The 26,098-nt window shown below is 36.3% G+C and overlaps 1 protein-coding gene across 1 annotated transcript; it reads left to right on the top strand.

Moving 5' to 3' along the window:
• The first annotated feature begins 397 nt into the window (after positions 1 to 397).
• TMEM184C (transmembrane protein 184C) lies at positions 398 to 25,651 on the top strand. The gene is made up of 10 exons (XM_059373442.1): positions 398 to 1,105; positions 7,982 to 8,112; positions 8,211 to 8,247; positions 8,953 to 9,158; positions 19,073 to 19,147; positions 20,237 to 20,330; positions 22,250 to 22,362; positions 23,889 to 23,988; positions 24,492 to 24,663; positions 24,887 to 25,651. The coding sequence occupies exons 1-10, from the start codon at positions 887 to 889 to the stop codon at positions 25,150 to 25,152; spliced, it is 1,413 nt and encodes a 470-aa protein (XP_059229425.1). The 5' UTR covers positions 398 to 886; the 3' UTR covers positions 25,153 to 25,651.
• Positions 25,652 to 26,098: the final 447 nt, after the last annotated feature.

A 26,098-nucleotide genomic window follows, 5' to 3' on the forward strand; every position in this document is an offset into this window, starting at 1 on the left:
AGAAAACCAGGAGGACGTTTCCCGTTCTTCACGGACTTATTCCGGCTCCCCTATGCACTCCCAGAGAGAACCGGGGATCTTTGTTCTAACCTCTTACCCAGGCTTTCTTAATGCTGGAATACAGCGAGGAGAATGCAGCAGGTATTCCTCAAGTCTTTTCAAACATTTCGTCACAGCTTCCAGAATCCTGTTCACCGGCCACCGGGAACCCCTGCCAGTTCCAACAGCTCCCAACTACCTCCTCCTCTTCCCAACCTTCTCACCTTTCTACGCCTCTCTACAGCCCCGCCCCCTGCAAATGACCAATCAGAGAGTGTAAAGCGAGCCGGATGGGGTGGGCCCAGCTTGGCAGTGTAGACGAATCAGCACCTTCAAACAGCGGGGGCGGAAGCGGAAGCCCTGGGTTGGCCTTGGGTTCCGCTGTGGGGGATGTCCCGTGGGAGTGAGTGAGGAAATCCTGGCCGCCGCGGGTTTGAGTCCTCGCCTCTTGTCTGCCGGCAGAATCGGGCCAAGAGACCCCTGCAGGCGCGGGAGGGAGGAAGCTCAACTACCCAAGAAAAGAGCAAGTGGACAGGCAGCTGCGGGACAGAACCAAACTGTGTGCAGGGCGTTTAGAAGTCGGTCCTGGTCGGCGCCGCTGTCCTCGAGGCCATGGTGCAGGCGGAGCTCTGGGCGATACCCAGGTGAGGGCAGCGGCTCCGCCCGGGGATTCCACCGCGGAAGAACTGGGTAGATGCGGGGCAGGGAAGAAAGGATGCTGCCCGCACTGCTCCCTGCTAACACCCTGAGCGGCCGCAGTTGCGGTAGCAGCAGCAGAAAGCACAGCGCGGGCCGAGGAGGCGGCTCGAGCTGCTGGTAGAGTCCCCCAACAGCTGTTCTCTGTAGTATGCGAGTTGACACGACAGCCAAAGAACAGGGCTCCCCGTTACAATCTCCTTCGAGCTCTTTTTCCTTGCTACTTGGAGCTGATTTATGCGGAAACATGCCTTGCACTTGTACCTGGAGGAATTGGAGACAGTGGATTCGACCTTTAGCGGTGGTCATCTACCTGGTGTCCATAGTGGTTGCGGTTCCTCTGTGCGTGTGGGAATTACAGAAGCTGGAGGTAAGAAGGTCCTTCACCATGAGTGTCCACCCTTTCTTCTATCTAAGGTGGCCCATTTTTTACCCCAGATGCCCCAGACTTGATATCCTGAAAATTACGTCATGTAAATGAGCCCAGTCTTAGTTGATAAACCTGTCTGGTTTCTTGTTCACGGTATTTCAAAGCATGCTGCGGGTGGAAGGAGGACCAGGTTGAGAAAATAGACTATATTAAGATTGCTGCTTAGAAGAGCACTCTTTTGCAAGTATTCATCAATTCCCAGAAAGTAAGGTAATTTTATTCCTGAAATCTGATCTGTTCAGATACTGGACTTGACTAGATCAAAGAAACAACCTTGAAAACCATGTATTTGAATTCTGTTAGCACTTAACTAGCTTCCTGAATTAAAGGATTCTAGTGGGTTTAAATTTGTAGTTTGTTTTTAATTAGAAATTAGCTCTAGCTCTTAACCCACAAAGATTTTGCAGAAAGTCCCTTGTATATTTTTTGATGTCATATTCTTATTGTGACATCAGTAAAGTGTACTACAAGCTGGAAGACCCCAAGGTAAATACTCAACTCAGATGGGTACTTTATAAAAATTGTACAGTGAGTTTTCAATTCTAAGTTAATAAATACCAGAAAGTACTTTTATTTAGCAACACCTATTTTACAAGAGCAATGGCAAGCCCAAGGCTATTTTAGGCTTTGGAAATGATTCTTAAATAATTAAACAAAATGCAGCTTAATATACAATTTGTTTTCTCTATGTTCACTAAATTATATTTTGTTGACTTTCCCATATTGGCATAGCCTATGTAGTTATTTGTCATGTTAATATAATATTCCACTATGTTAAATAGTCCCCATTTGTTAGAAGTGTAGATTATTCTCATGATTTGTCTACCAGAAATCAAGTATAGACATCTTCATACAACTAGGATTCTCTTACTTGGGAGTATTTTTTTGGAGTGTGTCATAGGAACTCCTTTTAAGGCTAATACATTTAATATCAATATCAATCCAATGTAAGATTTCACTTAGCTGTTAGTTACCTGTGGTTTTTAAGTGCCAGCTTGTAAGGAAAATTTTAATCTGCAGTCTCTACTGCAAACACCCTGAACCAAATTCTCTTCATGTCTTATCTGGACTATTCTCAATTCACCAGCCAAATTATCTGATTAAAACCTAAGTCACAGTATGTGCCTCTTCTGTAAATTTTCCAATCACTCAGAGTTCCAGATTAAAAGCCGGCAGCTTTAACTATGGCCAGTATAGCCCGGCATAATCTGCCACCACCCCCACCTCATCCCCCTCTGACTTACCCCAATTCTGGGCTTCTACCAGTGATTTTGCTCAGACATTTGGGGTAGGCTACGGCCCTTACATTAAATGTTCCCCATTCGTGGCATTCTCTTATCCCAGCTGGTATTCTTATTCCTTTATGTCCTTCAGGCCCACTCATGTCACCCAGCTACCCTGTTTAAAAATTGCAAACTTTCCTTCATCCCAGTGATAAATCAGGCATGTGTTCAGTATGGTGAGAGCTAAAAACCTGGTTCCCACTTGCATGGAACTTCGTGGTGAGACCACTACTACAACAACAACAAAAAAAAAAAAAAAGAAAGAAAGAAAGAAAAACAAACAAACAAAACCCCAAATCAGTAAAATAAAATTGCACAAAATGCTATGGAAGAAACTAAAAAAAAATCTAAGAAATGAACAATTGGGCATCTTCAAAACACCACTACAGCTATGGAAAATTAAGTGGAAGTAAAGGGACATTAGAAAGCTCTTCACTATAGTTAAGAAGTCATCAGTGCCTGAGTTACAATGACTTATGACCCAAATCAGGATAGTAGAAATAGAGATGGAAAAGTGAATTTGAAGTATCCTTGGCAGTGAAGAAACAGGACTTTACCAAAGGTTGGGTTGGGGAGGAGAGGCAATGAAAGAAAGAAAGTAATCAAGAACGACTGTGAGTTTTTTTTTATCTTGAACAGTAGGGTAAATAGTGATACCAGTTACTGAGATGGAAAGTTGATCGGGACAGGTTTGAGAGAAATTTGAGTTCTGCTGTGGACATTTAGTTTGAAGTGGATGAGAGACCATCAGGTCGGCATGTCAGATACACAGTTGGATATGCAAGGCAAGAGTTCAGAAAGGTTCGAGCTGCAGATATTAAAATGAGAGTTGTCAGGAAAGAGATGGTGCCTAAAGTCATAAGGATAGGGTGCCTGGGTGGCTCAGTTGGTTAAGTGCCTGTCTTGTGCTCGGGTGGTGATCCTGGAGTCCTGGGGTGGAGCCCTGCATCAGCCTACCTACTCAGAGGGGAGCCTGCTTCTCCCCCTCCCACACCCCCTGGCTTGTGCACTGGCTCTCTCTCTGTGTCAAATAAATAAATGAAATCTTTAGGAAAAAAAAAAAAATCCGTAAGGGTGAATGAGATTATAGAGGCTAAGAACCTGGCACCAACATTTAGAAATCTGGTAGAGGAATAGGAACTTTTTGTTTTCCTCAGCCAGTGAGGAAAGAGAATGAGTGGTGTCTGGAAGCCAGAAAAGGAGAGTGTTTTCAGGAGCTGAATAGTGCTCCTGAGTCGTCTGCTGGTTTTCATAAGGTAGGATGGTCATTGGTGATCCTAGGAATGGTTTCTGTGGAGCTGTAGGGACTGAAACTGTTGGAAGAATGAATGTGAGTCAAAGAAGTGGTATCAGGATACGAAGACAAGTTTTTTTGTTCATTTTTGGTTTTGTTTTGAGTGTTTTTACTATGAAATGGACCAGAGAAATGAATGGCATTATGGATAGGAGTGTGGGTTAAGTCAGGTTTTTTTGGTTTGGGTTTTTTTTTCTCTTGTGTTTTGTTTTTAAGGTTACATACAATAAGTAGAGCATGTCCCCAAGATTTAGGTGTAATTTTATTTGATCTTCTTAAAACCTGTGTATCATAGGAGTTGTCCTCATCCTATGGGTAGGAAATGCGTAACGTGGGGCCTGCCACATAGTAGGTGTTGAGTAAACCCTAATTATCACTGTTTTTAAAATTTCACTATTGCTTTGGAGCCCCAATTTCTTTTTCATGTGGAATAACATCTTAGTTGGGATTGGGTTCTCAGTTGAACGCCTGAAGCAGAGTAACATACATTTGCTTGAGCACTAAATGTTAAGGAACAGTTTGCATGAAAAACATTTTTGTGTTTTAAACACTAGAATTCCTGTGCTTCTACAGTGAGAAGTCAGTGGGAACTGAGATAGTAAAAAATAGGAAGTTCATAGAGCCCATCCTGTGCCACGGAGGGGCATATACTTACTTATTGGAATGGGAAGATGACCATCTGAACTACTTAAACTATTTCTGTCTCTTACTTGGTTAAGCATGAATAATGGAAGTCCAGTAAGTTAAATGCACACATACTGTCAAACTACTCTGCTGTCATTTTACCCTGCCCTACGTGTCCTTATGCCCCAAGTAGCTTCTCTCTATGTAAGTGCTCCTCTCTTCTCCTGAGGATTGAATCCAGAGAGCACTCTCATTGCACTCTACTCTCTGCTCTGAAAGCATTTGGCTCAGCTTTATTTAACTCACTCCTGGATGATTGTCCTTAATGGTTTTTTCTTTCCTCTCTGCTTTCTTCAAGTTACCATAGGAGGGAAAAATCTATAATACATATCTCCACTTATGGCTGATAAGTCTAATAATCTTAATGATATCCTCATATCAATTCAATTGTGAATAATTTATTGAGAAATAAATGTAAATTAAATTAAAGATAATAATTATATTAATAATTTCTACAGATACCTAACATTTACTTACTTCTTAAATATATGTGCACACAAAACAGATGCATATAGCTTTTTTAGGTATCTCAAAAGTCAAAAAACTATAAAACCAGTGATTCAAATTAATGGCATCAATATGGACAGATGATGTGTTTCTGAAACTACCACCTGCAATGTAGAAATGGTACTAACTCTTTGATGCAAGATTTTTTTTTTAATTTGGCATCACTCAGTTGCCAAATGACTCAGTTCTGTAGTCACTTGTTTTATGATCATTTGAAAAGAACTTTCTTTTTTATAGCACACTGAGGATGCTTGGCCTTCATTAGTCACAAGCACATCATTTTTCTCTTAAGTCTACCACCAAGTTGGCAGTAAGGAATTATAACAACAAACGTGGGCATTAAAATTACTTGACAATACAGTTCTTAATTGTCACCTTATAACAGAGAAGATCTAGAATATGCTGCTATTATTATTCTAGGTCATCGTTAAAAGGAACATGGGTCTTCCTTGACTTATAATGGGGTTATGTCCTGATAAGCCCATCATAAGTGGGAAATATTGTCTGTAAAAATGCATTTAATGCACTTAACCAGCCAAACATCATCTCTTAGCCTAGCCACTTTAAATATGCTCAGAATAATTGTAGCTTACAGTTGGGCAAAATCATCTAACACAGGCTATTTTATAATAAAGTATCAAATATCTCATGTCATTTATTGAACACTGTACTGAAAGTGAAAAACAGAATGGCACTGTGGGTATACAGAAGGTTCTCAACTATGATGGTTTGACTTACGATTTTTTTGACTTTACAGTAGTATGAAGGCAGTATACATTCAGTAGAGACTGTACTTCAGATTCTGAATATTGATCTTTTCCTGGGTTAGTGCTTTGTAGTGTAATGTTCTTCTCATGATGCTGGGCCAGGGCAGCAAGCTGTCGCTTTCCACCAGCCCTGCAATCATGAGGGTAAACAATCGATACAGTTAAAGCCCTTCTGTGCCCATATAGCCATTCTGTTTTTCACTTTCAGTATTCAGTAAATTACATGAGATACGAGATCTTGAACACTTTATAGTAGGCTGTGTTTTAGATGATTCTGCCCAAGTAAGTGTAGGCTAATGTAAGAGTTCTGAGCATGTTTAAGGGAGGCAAGGCTAGGCTATACTGTTTGGCAGGCTAAGTGCATTAAATGCAGTTTCAACTGAGGGTATTTCAACCACAATGGGTTTATGGGTTTTTCATGGGTTGATGGGTTTATGGGTTTTTCCAGATGTAATCCCATCACATGTGAAGGAAGTTGTTAAGTGTATAGATTGTCTACCCTCCTGATCCCATCTCTGACTGGGAGCTACAGCTCCCTGCCCCTGCCCAGCATCAGGAGAACATCAGACCACACAGCAAAACACTGAGGAAAAGATCAAAATTTGAAGTATAGTTTCTACTGAATGCACATTATTTTTGCACCATTGTAAAGTCAAGAAATTGAAAGTTGAATCAGGTAAGTCTGGGACCACCGGTACTAAATATTAAATGAAATTGAGCCAAGCAAAAATCCTGGAAAATGATTGCACAGACATTGCTTTTAGAATCTTCATCTCTACATACTTAGCTTTCACTTACTGTTTTGATTATTCCCCAGCATTCAGCAATACTTTTTGTGTAATTAGTCCTTGAACAGCATGGGTGTGAACTGCTATAGGTCCACTTACACACAGATATTTGTCAGTAAATACAGTGTAGTGCTATAAATGTATTTTCTCTTTGATTTTTAATAGCATTTTCTTTTCTCTAGCTTACTTGCTTACTTTAAGAAAACATATATGTAACATACAGAATATCTATTAAAGGACTATTTATATGATAGGTAAGGCTTCTGATCAGTAGTGGGCTGTTAGTTTTTGGGAATCAAAAATTATATACAGATTTTCACCTGTACAGGAGTTGGGGTTCTGTCAAATTGTTCAAGGGCTAACTGTGTTTGCTTTTCAGGTTTTCCATACTGTTTAGTGTAGAAGTTCATTGTTGTAAAAATGCATTTGTTCTCTCTATACTTACGTTTTTTATACCCCTGTTGAAAAAAAAATCCTGTTCAAAAAAAGTAAAACTAGAAGTTGTGGACTTTAGCTCTTTTAATTAACTGTTCACATCCCAAAAGTACCAAAATTAAATGCCCACTTTTTTTCCTTTAAAAAAATGAGCATTAATTTGTACTCCTGCCTTGAAGAGTGAATTCACAAATTAATATAAAATTCACTCCCTCGTGCTCCACAGATAGAACAGAAGTTCAGAATTTGGGGGGGTGGGCAGGAAAGTGAGTGAATTGCTTCAACTCTACCTTAAGATGAGATAGCTCAGGGGTGCCTGGGTGGCTCAATCAGCTAAGCGTCTGCTTTCAGCTCAGGTAATGATCCCAGAGTCCTCCAAATCCAGCCCTTCATCCAGCTTCCTACTCAGCATGGAGTCTGCTCCTCCCTGTTCCCGCTGCTCCTCCCCCTTGCTCATGCTGTCTCTTTCTCTCTCTCTCTCAAATAAATAAATAAAATCTTTAAAAAAAAATCATCCAAAGTATATTTTTAGAAATTGAGTAAGCTTTTAAAGGATAAAATATTGATCAGATACCTAAAAAATGAAATTATAGCTTTTTAAAATGTAATATCCTGAGTTGATACTGTTGTATATAATAGAAGTAGCATGAATTAACACAGTTTATTTGGACAGTAGTTCTGGCAGTACTTATCAAGTGGGAGGGTTAAAAGACATAAAACATATAAAAAACTTAGCAAAGTTATTAGGCAATAAATACTCTGTACATGTTCTACTAACATGTTGGGTAACAATAAAATTTATAGAAAATGTAGGTAGGATTTTAACTCTCCAAACATAAAAGCAAAGGAGTAGACCATAAAAGATTTTTTTGGGGTGTCTGGGTGGCTCAGTCAGTTAAGTGTCTGATTCTTATTTCGGCTCAGGTCGTAATCTCAAGGCATGAGATCAAGCCCTGAGTTGGGCTCTATCCTGAGCGTGGAGCCTGCTTGTGATTCTCTATTTAGCTTTTCAGTTATAATATCAGGATTTATTTTATTAATATTTATTTTTTTTAAAGGTTGGAATACACACCAAGGCTTGGTTTATTGCTGGAATCTTTTTGCTATTGACTATACCTATATCGCTGTGGGTGATATTGCAACATTTAGTGCATTATACACAACCGGAACTACAGAAACCAATAATAAGGTAAGTGTGAATATATTTTAATTCTTCTAGTGTTATGTTCACTTATTTCATAACTGTGATGTAAAATGTTTTTAATTTATGCTTTGCTTTCCAACTAGGATTCTTTGGATGGTACCTATATACAGTTTAGATAGTGTAAGTATATTTAATTTTATCTCATTGGCTAAGAACTTGCTTGATGATATAACTATATTTACAGAATGCTTACAGTAATGAAAGTTTATTATTTGGCAATAAGGAGTCAGATTAGTAAGAAAAGTGCAAAGATTCACTTGTTTTTAATATTAGTAAAAAAGATGAAGTATGACAATAGCAAAGATGGGTGTTTTAAATTTTAAAAAATCTATAGCTTTTTTTTTTGCTTAGTCGTGTAAAATTTCTAAGTACTAGCTCTTAGTCCTTTAAAAAATATAATATTTAAAATGACATTATCATCCTTTTTATGTTTTGGGGGGGAAAAACCCGTCCCTGATGGATTCAAACATGGAGTTGTCACAGATCACTGCTTTAATTTGGTTAAATATAAAGGAAATATCTTTAATTGCATTTTCTATGATTATCTCAAGAAAAATTTCAGATTATATTTAAGAACCTAATTACAGAGTAATTTAGCTTCTTTCTTCATACTATTTACACCCTCCCCCCCAACACGAATGTTTTTACGTATCCAGTACCTTTTTTGCTTTTAAAAATTCATTTCACAGATTGTCTGGTAGTTCTGATAAATTTTAGAAAGTTTGATGTAAATACCAAGTTTAAAAATTAGCATTGTGATAACCATGAATTGGAATGGCAATTCGTTTTAGCTGCAATATTTTTAACATCTGTGTTTTTTCATAGTGGATAGCTTTGAAATACCCCAGCATTGCAATATATGTGGATACCTGCAGGGAATGTTATGAAGCTTATGTCATTTACAACTTTATGGGATTCCTTACCAATTATCTGACTAACCGGTATCCAAATCTGGTATTAATCCTTGAAGCCAAAGATCAGCAGAAACATTTCCCTCCATTGTGTTGCTGTCCACCATGGACAATGGGAGAGTAAGTATGACTGATTTTAATCTTTTTATGTATTTAGACAAAATTTTTAAGCACCAGTCATTTCTCTGTAAAGCAGCATGTTAAGTACTAGGAGCAGGACTGAAAGTTTAAGAAGAGTTCCTACCCTCAAGTAGTTCATAGTCAAGTTTAAAGAGTATGAAAACACATTTTTATAATCCACACAAACGAAGAACTCTCTTGTACATTATTTATCCTAAATAGATAACTTGCAGGGAAGAAAACTCTGTGAATCATTTAGTCAACATCCTTTTACTGTTGAAACCCAGGATCTACAGAGATTAAGATTACATAGCTAGTTAATGGCAAAATCAGGTGTAAGACCCAGGGATAAGATAGTCTAAGTGGGTAAGTGTTTAGTGTTTATTCTAGTACTATATAATGGTCTGTTGGCCTTATTCTATAGCAGTAGAGGACAATAAAGAAAAATAAAGCCTGAAAATTTCAGTTGAAGCTAAGATTGCATTTTTTATATGAATAAGCCATTGGATATTTTTCATCAAGGAAACTTTTGAAGGTACCATTTTAGAAAGATTAATTTTGTAATACTATAAAGAATGCATTGGAGGGAGGAATATTCCAGAAATGGAGAAATAAATTAGGAAGTTGTTATTTTAGTCCCATTTGTGAGATAAGCTGAGAAAGAGAGGTGAAATTAGAATGAAAGGAAGAGGTTGCAACTGAAGATCTGATAGGATTTGATCACTGATAATGGGGACTAAGGTGAAAGTTGCCAATCAAGATAACTATAATGATTTGGAGTTACAGTAATCAGTGTAGATCTACAACCTAGGGAGACCTGTATTGCCTACTATGCAATACAGAACCATTTGTCCAACATTGGGACTATATATGTCTCTAGTTTATACACGTGCAATGACAGGGAGCTACCTAGCTATTTTAAATGGTAAGCTCTTAATATGCTCATTAACACACTTGATATGTATTGAGCACTTAGTATGTGCCAATATATAGATATATTCTAGTGCATATAACAGATGTAGAACTCCTAGAACCTACATTTCAGTTCGGACGTTTGGAATTAAATGAAGACACAAATACAGAGTTACTTACATCAGGAAATGCTATGAAGGTAAAGGAAAAGACTATGAAAGAGGAATAGTAAAAGAAAACTATTTTAAGTTTGAAATGGGGGAGAGATAACTGTGCCCAGCAACAAATATAATATGGATAGAGAGATTTATAGCTAATGAGCAGATTGAGGTGATCACTGGATGGAAAATTACTGAGAGGAGACATCAAGGGAAGGGGAATTCTCTTTAAAATGACATAATAGAATTCTTGGGAAGGGCAGACCAAGCACTTACACATCAAGGCTGGAGGTGAGGAGCTTGGCAAGGATCAAGGGTAATCAGGTATCGGGGTAGAGGGATGACTTAGCAGTATTCTTACTCAGTCTGACTTAGGCCCCAAGGACAAGGCCTGAGAATGATGCCTAGTTGAAAAGACAACTCAAGGGGGCGCCTGGGAGGCTCAGTGGGTTAAGGTCTCTGCCTTTGGCTCAGATCATGATCCCAGGATCCTGGGATGGAGCCCCGCATCAGGCTCTCTGCTCAGCCGGGAGCCTGCTTTCTCCTCTCTCTCTGCCTGCCTCTCTGCCTACTTGTGATCTTTGTCTGTCAAATAAATAAATAAAAATCTTAAAAAAAAAAAAAAAAAAGAAAAGAAAAGACAGCTCAGAGGAGACCTGTCTAAAGTTTGGTCAGGATAGTGAGAAACCATTATAGGATGTTGAATAGAGAACTAGTGCCCAAATTTCATTTTTAGAGATTATTGTGCTCTTTGTGGACTGAATTGAGAGTGGACAAGGATGGAAGAGATTGCAGTGATCCAGTAAATACAATGATGATGGCTTGGCTTTGATTAGGACTCTCCTCCTAATACTACAGAACCTAAAAATGAGACTCTAGCTCTCTCTTCAGGGTGGCTCATCACAATTAGCTAGGGGTCCACTTAAAACCCCAAACCTTTTTCAAGGGATACTACTGGTCAAAATCCCCCTAGTCTGTGCTTGTGGAATTGATTTGTTCCTCACTACACAATTACATTTATTCTTGTTAAATCTCTGAGTTGGTTTCATTTTTTTCCCTGAGACTTGAATTTTAATAGCTGCTGCCTGAATAATGTCAGCAGTGCATCCATGGTTATAACTCAGGTATTCTTTGCATTGAAAAAAGATTAAGTGTTTACCTATGTTATGTAATTTAGAGGTATGGCTTTAGTAATAATAAAACGGCTCTTATGCATAAATGCATTGTAGGCTACCAGTCTCCCTTTAATAGGTAACTGGTGTTAAAACTCTGATAATTAATTAGGCTCTGCTGTTTAGGATAATTCAGTATAGTGCTTTGGTTATAAGATGTAAATAGTTGGCAAGTTTGCAGTTGTTAATTGATTAAAAAACTAGGTCAACTTTTTGTCCTCTTGCTGTAACATAAACAGTGAGCACATTGAGTTTTCTTTCAGTGAACCTTAAATTGTGTATGGAGGAGGGGAAACCATTTACCAGTTGATTTAGTATACTGGTGAAAGAAATGGTTTCATGAAATGGTACTAATCCTTACTCTATATTCTTTTCCTTCCTCTTGTTTTTAAAATTCAGGTCATGGCCTAACAAGTTAAATTTGACAGTTTGAAAAAAATTGCCCTAGGGTGTGTACCTTGTAGTGGCATGCTAAGTCTTTAGGTTTGTTCAGCCTTGTTAGTAGTAAATTGTTTTCTGAAGTGGCAGTACCATATTCCTCTCCCACTGACAGTATAAAACACTTCTACTTGAACCACATACTCACCTACATTTGGAATTACCCTGACTTCTTTATGTTTGCCTGTCAAGGGAATATAAAGTGGTATATTGCTGTGGTCTTAATTTGGATTTCCTTGATTAGTAATGAGGTTAAGCAACTTTTTATGTTTATTAAGTATTTGTATTTCCTTTCCCAAGGAATTCTTATTTCTGTTTTTTTGGGGGTTTTTTGTTTTTGTTTTTTTTTTAAGATTTTACTTCTTAGAGAGTGAGAGAGAATATAGAGGTGAGAAGGTCAGAGGGAGAAGCAGACTCCCCGTGGAACTGGAAGCCCCATGCGAAGCTTGGTCCCGGAACTCCGAGATCATGACCTGAGCGGAAGGCAGTCGCTTAACCAACTGAAACACCCAGGCGCCCTGTTTCTCATTTTTTAATGGGTTGTCTGTCTCATGGCTTTGTAGGGGATATTTATATATTTAGATACAAGTCTTTGTTTACTGTGTATAGAAAATACCTTTTTTATAGCTTTTGGCATGCTTTGCCACCTTTATTAAATCTTTTCATAAATAGAAGTTTTGAATTTAATTTTAATATAGTTAAATTTATCTTATTTTATAGTCAGCACTTTTGTGTGTCTTGTTCAAAAAACTATTCCAATTACAGGATTACAAAAACATTGTCCTGTGCTTTTCTTACAAAGATTTCAAAAATTTCTCATTAAGATTTATAAACATTCGATGTTTTATGTTGTATGAAGTAGAAATGCAGTTTCATTTTATTCTGATAGCTAATTGTCCTAGCACCATTCTCTCCCTTCTCCCTCACTCACTGATCTTGCTGTCTCTGTCTTATGTCAGGTTTCAACACGTATGGGTCTGTCTGTGGCTTATTGTTTTGGTTTTTTTGTTTTTCTTTTTTATTGGTTAACTTTTCTATTCCTGGACCAATTCCATACACTAACTACTACAAGTTATTAATAAACCTTAAAGTGAGGGGCTAGGGCCCTGACCCTATTATCTTGGCTATTTTGGGGGTTTTGCTCTTACATATAAACTTTAGGAACAGTTTGGCAAGTTGCTTGAAAAACCTGTGGGTTTTTTTTGTTGTTGTTGCTATTTGAATTGTCTTTGGTTTATTGACATCTTTATGATTTTTTGAGTCTTACCATGATTATGGTCTAGCTTTCTACTTATTTAGCTCTTCCTTTACCTTTCAGTAAAGCACATTTCCTCAAATGTACTTTCAAAAGTCATACATATCTTTGTTGATTTTATAAACATATTTATTGATATTATAAATGGCATCTATTTTAAAAATCATTTTAATTGCTTCCAGTGTGTAGAAAGGCAGTTGGTTTTGGCATTTTGGTCTTAAATCCAAAAATCCTGTTACAATTTTCTTAGTCTGTAGATCTTTCTAAGTTCTGTGTGAAGATAGTCCTCTTCAAGTGAAGGATCTCTTTGCTTTCCAGTCTATACTGTATATTTCTCTTCTTACTGTGCAGTTGAGTAGCCTTAGATATTCTTAAATTATTCCTGATTGTAAAGGGAATTCTTATAAAATGTAATTGAATTTTATGTTTTTAAAGGTGTTTTGTAGGCATCCTTTGTCAAGTTAAATGAACTAGCTCTCTTTTACTCCTGGCTTGTTTGAATTTTTAACGTATCTTTTGAGATGGTTGGTTTTTGCCTTAAACCTGTTAATTTAGTAAATTAGATTAATAGCTTTTCTAATGTTAAAACCCCCTGTATTTCAAGGATAAATTCAAAGTGATTAAGATGTATCATCTTCTTTGCTATACCACAAGGTTTGGTTTGCTCATATTTTGTTTAGAATTTTTACATCTATGTTCATGAGTGAGATTAGACTATAATTTTCCTTTTTTAAATTGTTCCTGTCTGATTTTCATATCCAAGTTATACTGCCTGAATAGGCATTATCACCTTTTATTTGTGTGTCACAGGAAAAGACTGTAGCTATACCATTGAAGATTAGACCTGGACTTTATGGCAGGACAAGTATAGAACTATTTAGGCATCCTGTTGTTTCTGAAATCATTTTTTAAAAAATAAAATTTTTAGGAGTTAGGCAGAATAAAAAAAGTTTTAAAATGTATAGACAGGGCCATCTGGGTGTCTCAGTCAGGTAAGCATCCTCCTCAGTTTCAGTACGGGTCATGATCTCAGGCTCCTGAGATGGAACCCCAAGTTGGGCTCCAAGCTCAGCAGTGAGCCTGCTTGGGATTCTCTCTCCCTCCCACCTCCCCCTCCTGCCCCAACTCATACATGCACACACACTCTCTCAAATAAATAAATCTTTATGGGCATACATTTATATATATTCTCACTCTCTTCTGGATCTGTTGTTATGATTCGTTTTCCATTTGTAATGCTGTTTGTATCTTTATTTTTTTCCTTGAAAATCTTGTCAGAAGTTTGCCTATTTTTACTAGTCTTTTCAAGAACTGGATTTTGGGGGCAGCTGGGTGGCTCAGTCAGTTAAGCATCTGCCCTTGGCTCAGGTCATGATCCTGAGGTCCTGGGATCAAGCCCCACATCAGGCTCCCTGCTCGGTGGGGAAGTGGAGTCTGGTTCCCCACCCCCCCACACACACTTGTGCTCGCTCTCACTCTGCTCACTCTCTCTCAACTAAATAAAATCTTTTAAAAAATTTTAAATGATAAAAATTTTAAAGAACTGATTTTTGGCTTTGTTGATTTTCTGTGTAATATATTGGTTTTCTCTATCATTAATTTCTGCCCTATTTTTACTTCCTTTTTCCCATTTCTTTTGGTTTACTATCTTTTCCTAACATGTTAGAGCCTTAGCTCACTAATTTACATAGCCTTTCTTTTTTTTTTTTTTTTGAGAGTTTTTAAATTTTTACACCAATTCTTTATACCTAATGTAGGGCTTGAACACAACCACTCCAAGATCAAGTCACTTGGTCTTCTGATTGAACCAGCCAGCCATCCCCTTTTTTAATACTGCATTAAGAACTGTATATTTCCCTTCAAGTTCTATATTCACTGAATTCCAGGTTTTTTTATAGAAATGTAATTGACATACATTATATTAATTTCAGTTGTACAATTTAATTATTAAATACATATATGTATTGCAAAATGGTCACCACAGTAAGTCTAGTTAATATCCCATGACCACATAAATCCCAGATTTTATGTTCTGTAATTTCATTATCATCCCATTTTAAATTCCTATTGGGATTTTTTCTTTACTGGAGTTATTCTGGAATATTTTTAAATTTCCAAACAGGATTTGGGGTAGATTTTCATTTTATTTCTTTTCATTGCAGTCAGAGAATATACTCTCTCTGAGACAGCCTTTAGAATTGGCTAAGATTTGTTTCATGTCCTTAGTACATGATCAGTTTTTATAAAGGTTTTGTATGTTTGAAGAGAGTGTAAATTTTATATTAATCAATGGCTGTGTTATATTTATGTGCATGATGGGCTCAAGCTTATGTGTTATTCAAATTCTCTGTATTTCTGTTGATTTTGACTACTTGTACTGTTACTGAAAAAGATACTTAAATTCTGCCAGGTTGTCACTTTCTTTCTGTACTTCTGTCAATTTTTGTTTTATATATTTTGATGCTGTTTCTATTCCAAATAATCTTTTTTGTCTTAAGTGCCTGAGAGGTTCAGTCAGTTAAGCATACAACTATTGATTTTTGACTCAGGTCATAATCTCAGGGTCATGAGATCAAGCCCTGCATTGGGCTCCAGGCTGAGCATGGATGGAGTCTGCTTAAGTCTCTCTCCCTCTACCTTCTTCTGCCCCTCCCCCTTCAGTCTCAGGCATGCTTTCTAATTTAAAAAAAAAAAAAGTTCTTGTCTTAAAATTATTTTCTCAGATATTAATAGGTTTCTCATCTTTTGTTTAGTATTTGCCTGGCATATCTTTCTCTACCCTTGGCTTTCATCTTTTCCATGTCCTTATGTTTTAGATATATTATGTCTTATAAATTTAGTATTTTTTGAATTCTAATCTGACAGTTCATCACTTAAATTAGCCCATTTAGATTTTTTTGATTATTGATATAGTCATTTTAAATCTTGCCATCTGTTTGTTTTCTTTTTGTCTTCTGTTCTTTTATCACTGACTCCATTTTTTAAATAAGCCTTTATTTTAGAATAATTTTTAAATTTACAGTAAAGATGCAAAGACAAGACAGATTTATAATACACCCTTACTCAGCTTCCCCTAATGTTTAACATCTTATGTAATCATGGTACATTTGTCAAAACTAAGAAATACATTGGTGGGGTGCCTGAGTGTCTCAGTCAGTTAAGTGTTGGACTCTTGATTTCAAATTAGGTCATGATCTCAGGGTCCTGAGATCAAGCCCTGTGTGGGGGTCTGTGCTCAGCTGGCTTGAGATTCTCTTTCTCACCCTCTGCCCCTCCCCCTACTCAACATGTGCTTGTGGATGCACTCTCTCTAAAATAAATAAATCTTAAAAAAAGAAAGTACATTGGTATCATACTTCTAATTGCAAATTCTTCCGATTGCCCAAGTTTTTCCACTAATGTACTTTTTCTTTCTAGGATCCAGTTCAGGAATCCACATTCTAATGGAGATTTTAGTAAATAATTTTAAAGTTTTCCAAACAGAGGAATACAAACAAATGTAAACAGAAAAATCTGTTTTAAAACACCCACATTTAACAAATAATATATTATAGATTTTTTTATTATAAAATACTTTTTAAGAAACCTTGAAAACCAAAAGCTTTTTCACAGCTCATATAGTAGCAGAACGGGGTATAATCTTTGACAATTTATAATTTTAACATGACTATTTTTACCTATTACGAAAATATGTACTTTATTGCAGCTATATCAACCTGTTTGCTACCTGGGTGCTACTCCAGATTCCACTGGTAGTTAATTATTTTGTTATTGTTGTTATTTTCGTTTTTTTACTCCATTTTTTTTTCTTATTCCATTTTTTATCACTGGTTTAAAAGTCACATAGTTTCTGATGTTATCATGAATACTTAAAGAGTCTAAAATTTACTGTAGTTACTTAAAATCTAACTTTAATCTTAAAAATTAGACACTTTTTTTGCATTTTTTTAAAGATTTTATTTATTTATTTGACAGAGTACAAGTAGGCGGAGAGGCAGGCAGAGAGAGAGGAGGAAGCAAGCTCCCCACTGAGCAGAGATCCTAATGTGGGGCTCTATCCCAGGACCCTGAGATCATGACCTGAGCTGAAGGCAGAGGCTTTAACCCACTGATAGGCGCCCCTGGATAGGCTTTTTTAAAATCTTTTGTAGATTTAACTACAAATATTAAAAATTTACTTACTCTGCGCTCCTTGCATTTCCACTCTCTGTGGGATCATTTCCTTCTTTCTAAAGTCTGGCCCTTAAAAGTTCCCTGCAGTGTCAATGTAGCAGTGTCAAATTTTCTCAGGTACACCTATCCAAAAGTATCTTTATTTGCCCTAATCCTTGAAAGACAGTTTTGTTGGGTGTAATTCTGTGTTGGCAGGAATTTTCTCCAAGCATTTTGAAGATTTTATTCTTCCTAATTCTGCCTTCGATTATTACTGCTAAGCTTCTCCTGTCAGTTTGTTATTCCATTATAGATGATCTGTCTCCACCTGCATTTAAGACCCAGTTTTCGATGTTCTGCAGATTCACCATGAAGTATTTAGATTGTTTTATTTCTGCTTTAGTCCTGCCTAATTTACAGGTTGCCTCAACCTGTAGATTTTTATCTTTCATCTGTTATGCAGAGTTCCTAGCCATAACCTCTTCTGATTTTGTCTTTCCTCTACTGACCTCTGTAACTAAAAATAATTCTGATTTTGTTCAGTTCTTTGTAACTCTCTTTCACATTTTCTCTTTGTCTCAACCTTTGCTACATTTTGGGCAATTTCTTCAAATACATCTTCCAGTTCAGTAATTCTCTACAGCTTTCAAAGGTAGCTAATTGACTTGACCCTATATAGAGAGTATGGGGCAGGAAGCACAGCATCTATAGTGAAGGCATTCTCTCAGGAGGTCTTGCAACAAGTGCACCCCTTAGGCCTCCACATGGGGCACACTTGACTTTAAATGGGAGTGAACCATCTCAGCAGGGAGAAGGCTCTCAGCATACAGAACCCCAACAGTTTCTTTATTCAGTTTTATTAACATAACACCTCAAGGCTTGAATGCCAGATTCTCAGTCTCCTGTTTAGGTGTAATTCTTTTTTTTTCCCCTAAGATTTATTTATTCATTTGAGAGAGAGTGTGCACATGGGGAGAGAAGCAGAGGGAGAGAGACTCCTCAAGCAGATTCTCTGCTGACTGCAGAGGCCAGCATGGGGCTCGATCCCAGAACCCTGAGATCATGACCTGAGCTGAAATCAAGAGTCTGACACTTAACTGACTGAGCCACTCAGGTGCCCCTAGATGTAATAATTCTTAAAATTAGGGGATTTGTAATACCTAACACTGATAATCAGTTCTCCTGATAGTAGTACGAAATAAAGCATTTGCCCTCAGAGCAACTTGGTCTTTTCAGAAGGCTTGCACAAGGCTGTCAAGGTAGAGAGCCTTTTTTATTTCCGGACTTTTTGTTTTGTTACTCTTTGTGAATTTTCTCCTCTGTTGAGTGAGCCCAGCAATAGGATAAAAACTGTTTATGCAGGATCTTTTTTTGTCCTTTCATAATATCTAATCAGTGATACTCTCTGGAATGATATTTAAATTCCAAACTTGAAACTGAACCTTAAATGTAAATAATACCTTCTGAATATGCTTTCACATTTACATGCATACAGTTCATTTGTTATTCAGTCTTTCTTCCAGAAACATACAGGGATACACTTCTTTCTGTACTGTAGTAATCAGGAATTTGAGACTAAACACAGAAAGGGATATCTTTCAGAAGATGTAGTTGTCAAATTATTTTCAAAATAGCATTTAAACAATGTTTGCCACCATCTACATTCTTCCCCAGTTATCATTTAGAATGACAAGATTAAAAGAATGAAATATAAATATGGCATCATTTGTCAAAGTGATTTTAATTTGGGGGCTTTAGAGAAAATCTGGTACTATTTAAATGAGTAGTTGAAATTCTAAGGTTTTTATTTTTCCCACTCTTTGGCAGAGTATTGCTGTTCAGGTGCAAACTGGGTGTTTTGCAGTATACAGTGGTCAGACCATTCACCACCATTGTTGCTTTGTAAGTACAAAGAATTTATATTATCGTTTCTTAAAATCCTCATGCTCTGACTTCATAAGAGGATGCACAAAGAGCATTAATTTACTTGTTTATGCTATAGATCTAGTCTGTTATAAAAAACAGAGTATGTAGAAACCCTACTATAAACAATAAATAAGATGATCATTTATAAGCAAAGAATCATCAAAGAATTCTTCTAAATAACAATCTCCACAGCTTTCTGGGAAACATTTTAAAAAATGCTTTTTTTTTCTTCGAATATTAATGTTCACATAGCTCTACAAAAACATCTGTTACATGAAGTTAAAGTATGCTACCTTAGGTTCATTATATGGTTTTATTTTTATATGGTTAACCTAGAATATGAGTACTAGATTTCAAGGATAAGTCATATTTTTCTTTTGTAAGAATTCTGACAAGGCTTAGGAGATGAGGTAAAATGGCATATTATTAAGCTATTTGGTAAAACTATTCCCGAAAAATTTAAGAATATCAGATAAAGTGAATATATTACATGTTTTATCTGTTAATCATAATTTTGCATGTTCAGAGAAGAGGGGGAAGAAAGGGGAAGGCAGCATTCATTTCTTTATTTTACCTTTGAGCTAGCATTTCTTTAGTAACATTTACCTTAGAATTAAACTAATTTATTTATGAAGGCATGCTTTTTCTGCAGTTTAGAAACTGGGGAATCATGTAAGTTAATTCTGAGATCTGGGTATTCATAAAATTTACCTCCCAAGATAGTTTGGGGAAAAAATTATAGTTTTATGTATTGACTTGTATTACATGTCTTAATAAGGTTTTCAAAATTAGGTGACATTAATTTTTTTTTAATCTAGTAATTACCTCCTCTAATTCAATGTATATGTCTTATTTTGGATTTAAGATAAGGGATAATAATATGGTAGCATTACTGGAAAATTATTTTCATTTTAAACCACCTCTCTGACCAAAAATCAAGTGGAGTCTTATCTATGGGGTCTTTTAACTAAACTGACTTGTAAATTTAAGTATTACTGTCAGTGCTGTGTTTTAAACTATATTTTGTTTTAGTTAATCATAAATCTCATTTTTACCATTTTTAAGAATCTGTGAGCTGCTTGGTATATATGATGAAGGAAACTTTAGCTTTTCGAATGCTTGGACTTATTTGGTTATAATAAACAACATGTCACAATTGGTGAGTAAATATTAATTTTAATTACATTAAATTAGTGTCTTTGACTCTTAATTTTCTTAGAAGTTTCTTTGGGAATAAAGTTCATTGTTTTTTAATTTTGAAATTCAATTTATAGGAAGGAACTTGAAGAAACTTTAACATGTCTTTATACATATATAAAAATATAGTATCTTTGTAAATTATCTGGTGACTTTTACCTTGACCTGTTGTTCATGTTTGTTCATTTGGTTCTGGTAGTCATTACATACTTGTGGATATCATAAATGAAAGCACAGTGTTCTCCTTAAAAAACACATAACCTAGGCATACTCAAAAAGAGAAAATTTCTATGTCTTTAAAAAAAAAGTGTAATTGGTATTTGACAGTACCATGTTTGTTTGGGTTTTTTTAAATATTTGGTTTTTTTCTTTTTAAAGATTTTATTTATATATATATCTGAGAACGTGCACCTGGGTGTGCAGCACAAACAGGAAGAGAAGCAGGCTCTCCACTGAGCAGGGAGCCAGATGCAGGGCTCGATCCCAGGACCCTTGGATTATGACCTGAGCCAAAGGCCGATGCTTAACCAACTGAGCCACTCAGGCGCTCCAGTACCAGTTTGGAATAAAAATGGAGAAATAAGGGGCGCCTGGGTGGCTTAGTGGGTTAAAGCCTCTGCCTTCAGCTCAGGTCATGATCCCAGGGTCCTGGGATTGATCCCCGCGTCAGGCTCTCTGCTCACCAGGGAGCCTGCTTCCCCCCCAACCCCACCACATGCCTCTCTGCCTACTTGTGATCTCTGTCTGTCAAATAAATAATAAATAAAATCTTTAAAGAAAAAAAAATGGAGGAATAAATTTCTCTCATATATGTGGAATAAAGGAAAATTGTGAATGCCTTTTTTAAAAACTATGATCTAGAAACTGAAATGCTCTAAAAAATAACTGTCTGGGGCGCCTGGGTGGCTCAGTTGGTTAAGTGTCTGCCTTCAGCTCAGGTCATGATCAAGCCTGTGAAACATACAAAAAGTAACATACTTAAAGTGGGGGAAAAGTCAGGCAACAAAATTTTACATTTTAGTTGATGATACCTGCTAAAAGGCACCTTGTGTGTAGAAGGGAATGATTGGATAATGAGACTGTGGGCAGCTTTGTATTTTTCTTTATTGCTTTCATATTCTAAAATATTTTACCTGAACATTTTATATAATTATAATGGGGAAAACTAAAGTTCTAGGGAAATGTTTATTTGTATGTACAATGCACTAGGTTGTTAGAACTGATTTCTAAAAATAAACGATAGTCTTGAAAACTTATTTTAAAAAAATAAATTGAACTGGATTAACATACTGCCCTCAAGAAAAATTGTTTCCCTGATTCCTTTCATATTTCATGGTCATAATTTTAGTCAAATAGTACTTATTTACTATGTTGTCTAATAAGCAGGGCTTATTTTATTTGGGCTGAATGAGGGCCTTTTCCTCCATTCATGACAGTCATTTATTCATTATTCTCCTTATGGGCCCCCTAAGGGAATACTTAAAAACATTTTCAGGGAAGACATTATACATCTCTTCTGAGAAATTTCGTATCCTGTAATTTCATCCACAGTAAACTCTGAAAGCTCATTATTAATCTAAAAATAACAGAATAGGGGCATCTGGGTGGCTCAGAGAGTTAAAGCCTCTGCCTTCCGCTCAGGTCATGATCCCAGAGTCCTGGGATCAAGCCTCAGATCAGGCTCTCTGCCTGCTTGTGATCTCTGTCTGTCAAATAAATAAATAAAATCTTTAAAATAAAATAAAAATAACAGAATAGAAAACCTAGAAAAAACTGCCTAAAATATTACTCTGTACCAGGTCTCTGGTTTGTAACTGTTATTTCTGTTACTGTATTTAGTTATTCTTATTGAAGTTTAACTGTTGTTAATTTTGTTTCTAGTTTGCCATGTATTGCCTGCTTCTATTTTACAAAGTACTGAAGGAAGAACTGAGTCCAATCCAACCTGTTGGCAAATTTCTTTGTGTAAAACTGGTGGTTTTTGTTTCTTTTTGGTAAGTGTTGCTTTCTCTTGAATATAAATGTTCTCATTTTCTACAGGGCAATAACACTATTGATTAGGGAGGATTTTCAAAATAGTTTTAATATAGAAAATGAATTAAAACGTTTCTGCTTACCTTTTGAAAAGTTCATCTGTTTAGCCCTTCTTGGTTTTTCATAAAGAAATGATCAGATGGTCACCATCACACTTATAAGAAGAAAATAATTTGAGACAGCCTGTCTCAGCACTAGAGGAATCATTAAAGAATATATGGTGGTCCTTTCATATAAGAGAATAGTCTATAGTTTGAAAGATAAACATAACAATATTTAATAATGTGAGGTAATGTTCATTTACTTAGTAAAATACATTTTTTAAAAAAGATTTTATTTATTTATTTGACAGACAGAGATCACAAGTAGGCAGAGAGGCAGGCAGAGAGAGAGGAGGAAGCAGGCTCCCCACCAAGCAGAGAGCCCAAGGCGGGACTCGATCCCAGGACCCTGAGACCATGACCCGAGCCAAAGGCAGAGGCTTAACCCACTGAGCCACCCAGCAAAACTGTACATAGTCCCAGTTTAGTAAAAAGGGTGGGTGATAGGGGACCTAGAAACAAATACACCAAATTTAACAGTATACAAGTACAAAAAGGGGAAAAAGAATCATCCTTGAAACCCTACCACCCAGAAAGAATGATTAATATTGTGGTGCAGATAATGTTACATATAAAATGCCACAGAAAGTTTCATACCATAAAAACTTGCTGAATTCAAGGATACATTCAGTATGCTGTGGATATAGTTCTCTATCAATAAAGTGAGGATATAGTTTTCTTACCATTTGGGTTTTTATGGTTTTACTCAGTATTCTGTTTTGTGGATCTAACTTTTTAACTACTCTCCTATTGACATTTAGGTTGTTCCTAATTCTCTGACCATTATAAGCAGTATTAAAGTAAAATTCTTACATACAGAACTTAACTATCTCATTTTCATTATTAGCTGTTAAAATTTAACCTTAGGGTCATAGTCATGGATGTGCTGGAAATGTTCATTGTGACTCAGTGCCTTCTGAGTTTGTCTGTAGTTCCAGCACTTCTAACAAGACTGGTTTCAAAATGTTTTAAAAAATAATCTGAATAATTAATATATGTGTAAATAACACTTGTCCTTTATTTTAAATGTTTATTGTTCCAGGTTTTGGGCATTGTCTGGGTATAGGAAGAACTTAAAATCTAATTACTTGTATACACTTTCAAAACAAAGACATATAAACCAAGTTTTGAAGTTCCATGTGTATAAGAATGCATAATCAGAATTCGTATGACGAAACTACTGGAAGAATAAACTTTTAAAGCGGATAAATATATTTACAATAGATGTGCAATGTCTTCAGGAGTATGCTATGAAGGCAGGGTGGTGGTGGTGTGGTGGTCCACAAGTTGTACTGGGGTTTAACTTTTTAAATGGCATATTTTTAAAACACCTGCTCATTTTATGCTTGATATAGATATGGCGTTTACCTTTTCCTAACATATAGGCAAGCAGTAGTTATTGCTTTGTTGGTAAAAGTTGGCGTTATTTCTGAAAAGCATACATGGGAATGGCAAACTGTAGAAGCTGTGGCTACAGGACTCCAGGTTAGTGCTCTCTGTGAACTTAATAAAACTTTACTGTTTACCCATTTTACATATTATCTCCTGAACCTGATAACATGTAGGCTGTGGGGATTCTATTCTCCTCACTCTGCAGAGGAGGAAAGGGAGGAACCCTAGAGAGACTAGCCATCATCACTAATATGTGGTAGAACCAGGAATAGAACCTAGATTTGGTTTTTCCTAGTCCGTTTCTCTCTGTGCATTTCTCTTAGTCTTTGGGCAGTGGATTGAGAATACATTGTATTTTGCTAAAACATACTTGACTGAGGTAGTATAAAATAGATATAAATTGTTGCCATTTTGTCCTTTAAGAGATCAAAAATAGTTATTTTAGAAAAAGAAAAAATGGATATAACCTTATGAGGAAAAAACAGCTGTTGATATTCAAATACTTGTTGAGAAGAGAGAAAAATAGTGCTTTTCCTTTATCTACAAAACTAGATATAAGCTTAAAGATGGCTACTTTTTTGTTTTTGTTATTGTAGGACTTTATCATCTGTATTGAGATGTTCCTTGCCGCTATTGCTCATCACTACACTTTCTCATATAAACCCTATGTCCAAGAAGCAGAAGAGGGCTCATGCTTTGATTCCTTTCTTGCCATGTGGGATGTTTCAGATATTAGGGATGATATTTCTGAACAAGTAAGGCATGTTGGTAAGTACCAGCCATTTCATTCACCCAAATAGACAGGTTCTTGCAGTTCTCCTACTAGGGCAATTTAGTAGCTATTTCAGAGATGAAAAGATTTTGTTTAAAGCAGTACCAGTAAGGCTCTTCAAATTGAGAGATGGGAGGGAGAACTTATTCTTAGCATGGTAAGTTTATAGTGGTAAAAACAACTTTTTGCTAACTTGGAAACTTTTCTATTACTTTAAAGGAAGGACAGTCATGGGACATCCTAGGAAAAAGTTTTTTCCTGAGGATCAAGATCAAAATGAACATACAAGCTTGTTATCCTCATCTTCACAAGATGCAATTTCTGTTGCCTCTTCTGTACCACCTTCACCCATGGGTCACTACCAAGGGTTTGGACACACTGTGACTCCCCAGACTACACCTACTACAGCTAATTTATCTGATGAACTATGTAATGATACTGCAGAAGAGAAAAAAGAACTTATAGATAAATCCGTGGCCTCCTGAACAGTGTGCAAAAGTAAACTACTCCTGCTTCCATGTTGTTTCATTACCTGGTATCCCATTGCTCAGGATTTTGTGCTTGGGACAAGCCATAAATGATGGAAAACTTCAACACAAAGAAGGTGAAAGCCAGGTGGAACTACTGGATTTATATAACTGACTGAGTTTTGTATATCACAAATAATTAGTCTGAATATCCTAGACTTAGACTTGATTTCTTCTTAACATTAGAGTATCACATACTCCAATGGTAGAAAATGACTCTACTAAATGTTCCTCATACTACATTGCTTTATCAAGAGGATGGACATTAAAAAAAAAAAAAATCAATGCTCCCTACCACTGCTGCATGAATATAATGCTCTGGGTTTAGCAGAAAGTGTAATTTGGAAATATGAATTAGTGGAACTTAATCATAATCATGTGCCATATATGCCTACCTAACAATTATTTCTCTATTTCTCAACTGGATGTCTTTCAATAAATAAGAATTTATCATTTATTTTCTGCAATTTTTTGTCTCTCATTCTTTAAACATAAACCCTTAATATTTTTACAAAAAGTTCTTGATTAGAGGCACAGCAAAAAAGAAGTCCAGAAAGATTAAAGTTTAGAAATTGCATACCTAAAATGAAAAGACACCTGTGTCTTCTATTCCTTTTAGGAGAATTAAGTAGGACCTAATATTAATCTTTAAAACAACTACTATTTAAAAATCCTATTTGCAACACTGGTAATAGATTAACAGATTATCCATGACTTTTAGATGAAAATAAGCTGGATAGAAGACTAAGAGAATAAATAAGAACCTTGTGATAGAAATGGAGTCTAGGGATGCCTGGGTGGCTCAACTGGTTGGGCATTTGCCTTCAGCTCAGGTCATGATCCCAGGGTCCTGGGATCAATTCCTGCATTGAACTCCTTCCTTCCTTGGAAGGGACCCTGGTTC

The sequence above is a fragment of the Mustela nigripes genome, chromosome 1 (assembly GCF_022355385.1).
Source record: "Mustela nigripes isolate SB6536 chromosome 1, MUSNIG.SB6536, whole genome shotgun sequence".
Classification (NCBI taxonomy): Eukaryota; Metazoa; Chordata; class Mammalia; order Carnivora; family Mustelidae; genus Mustela; species Mustela nigripes.